The sequence below is a fragment of the Mus caroli genome, chromosome 6 (genome assembly GCF_900094665.2).
Source record: "Mus caroli chromosome 6, CAROLI_EIJ_v1.1, whole genome shotgun sequence".
Classification (NCBI taxonomy): domain Eukaryota; kingdom Metazoa; phylum Chordata; class Mammalia; order Rodentia; family Muridae; genus Mus; species Mus caroli.
Window position 1 is genome coordinate 129,675,856 of NC_034575.1, and position 1,579 is coordinate 129,677,434.

The 1,579-nt window shown below is 36.1% G+C and overlaps 1 protein-coding gene across 1 annotated transcript in view; it reads left to right on the forward strand.

The window, feature by feature from the left end:
- Nucleotides 1-1,579, forward strand: part of LOC110295819 (proline-rich protein HaeIII subfamily 1-like) — an 8,753-nt gene that overhangs the window by 6,582 nt on the left and 592 nt on the right. Inside the window, exon 2 of the mRNA XM_021164197.1 lies at nt 1,340-1,570. Coding sequence (XP_021019856.1) covers nt 1,340-1,570 — 231 coding nt within the window. The remainder of the gene's footprint in view (nt 1-1,339; nt 1,571-1,579) is intronic.

Consider the following 1,579-nt stretch of genomic DNA (forward strand, 5'->3'; position numbering starts at 1 on the left):
ATATATATATATATATATATATATATATATATATATATATACATATATATCTTCTCTTTAAGAAGACAGAAAGGTAGAAGATTTAAATAAGGAAGAGTTCAATATTGTAAATTACATAGAGATAGAAAATTGATAGATGCAAGATAGATAGATAGAGAGAGAGACAGATAGATAGATGATAGACATATATATGATAGATAGATGACTTATCAGTATAAACAGAAAGATTCTAAGTAAAATGAAGAATACCTAAAGAAAATTTTATATTGTGACTTAGTGGTTGATACTGCAAAAGAGCTACCAGAAATAAAATTGATTAAAAATTCCCTCAGGAAATAAAAGATTGTGGATAAAATCTCTTGCTAACTCTAAGAAACGAGCTGCTTGTGTGAACTTGCTTTGAGTCTATCCTTTGCTTTACTTCACAATGGCCATTTGTCAAAATTCTTTCCAAATGACAACAAACAAATACCGATACATCTTTAAATCCCTTATCTGTCTTTATTAAGGAGATAGTTTTAAAACTGTACACTGTATTGTCATTGCACTTTTTGAATTAATGAATGTAAGTTTCACAAATTTTCAGACAAAAATTCTCCAACTTTTAAATAAGGAATGTAAATGAGGCGGTCAAATGTTTACAATAAGCCAGAAGTCTGGATTCCCTGAAAACATGAGCAATTTACCTTTTCTAAAACACATTAGTGGTTGCTAGGAGATAACATTTAGATACAGTGTTCTGATTTTGACTCTTCTATGGAAAAAAAAAACAGTTCCTCAATGTCTTCTTGCATTGCCTTTTTGTCTCTATTTCAGTTGATTTAAGCAGGCAAAGCTAACAAATCTGTTAGTGTCTCTTTCCTCTGTGACTAAACACTCAAAGAAATGTATTAAGCCCATGGATGATAACCTGTGATAAATTTGTTCAGTGAGCACCATACGGTGTGTGATGTTTAGACTCTTCATCCCCTGATAGTATTCCTCAACATGAGGACAATCTTCTGAGCAAGCTTCTTTAATTTTACCACGGAACTTAGTCATTTGATCTGGATTCACAAAAAGCTAGTTTTTTTCCAAAATATAACAACTAACAGAACCTCCATATATGATCTGATTTACTAGTTTTAATTTGTCCAAAGAAACTGGTCCTGAATACTCTGGAAACATCATTATGTGTATTGCATGTTATGCAAAGACCATGTTTTAACGGGAGCATTTTTTTTCTTCTTGAAACTATCAAAAGGTTGCTATCTAGAAAAGATGCTGTGTGGAAGGGTCATTGAGATAAAGGAAAACAAAGTTGTGTATGACTAAACACATCTATTACTTTTTCATTCAGAACTTCAGAATCAAAACCAGATCCCGAATCAAAGGCCACCTCCTTCAGGGTTCCAACCAAGACCGCCTGCTAATGGGAGCCAGCAAGGCCCACCCCCACCAGGAGGCCCACAGCAGAGACCGCCTCAAGGTCCACCACCACCAGAAGGCCCACAGCAGAGACCCCCTCAAGGCCCACCACCACCAGGAGGCCCACAGCAGAGACCCCCTCAAGGCCCACCACCACCAGGAGGCCCACAGC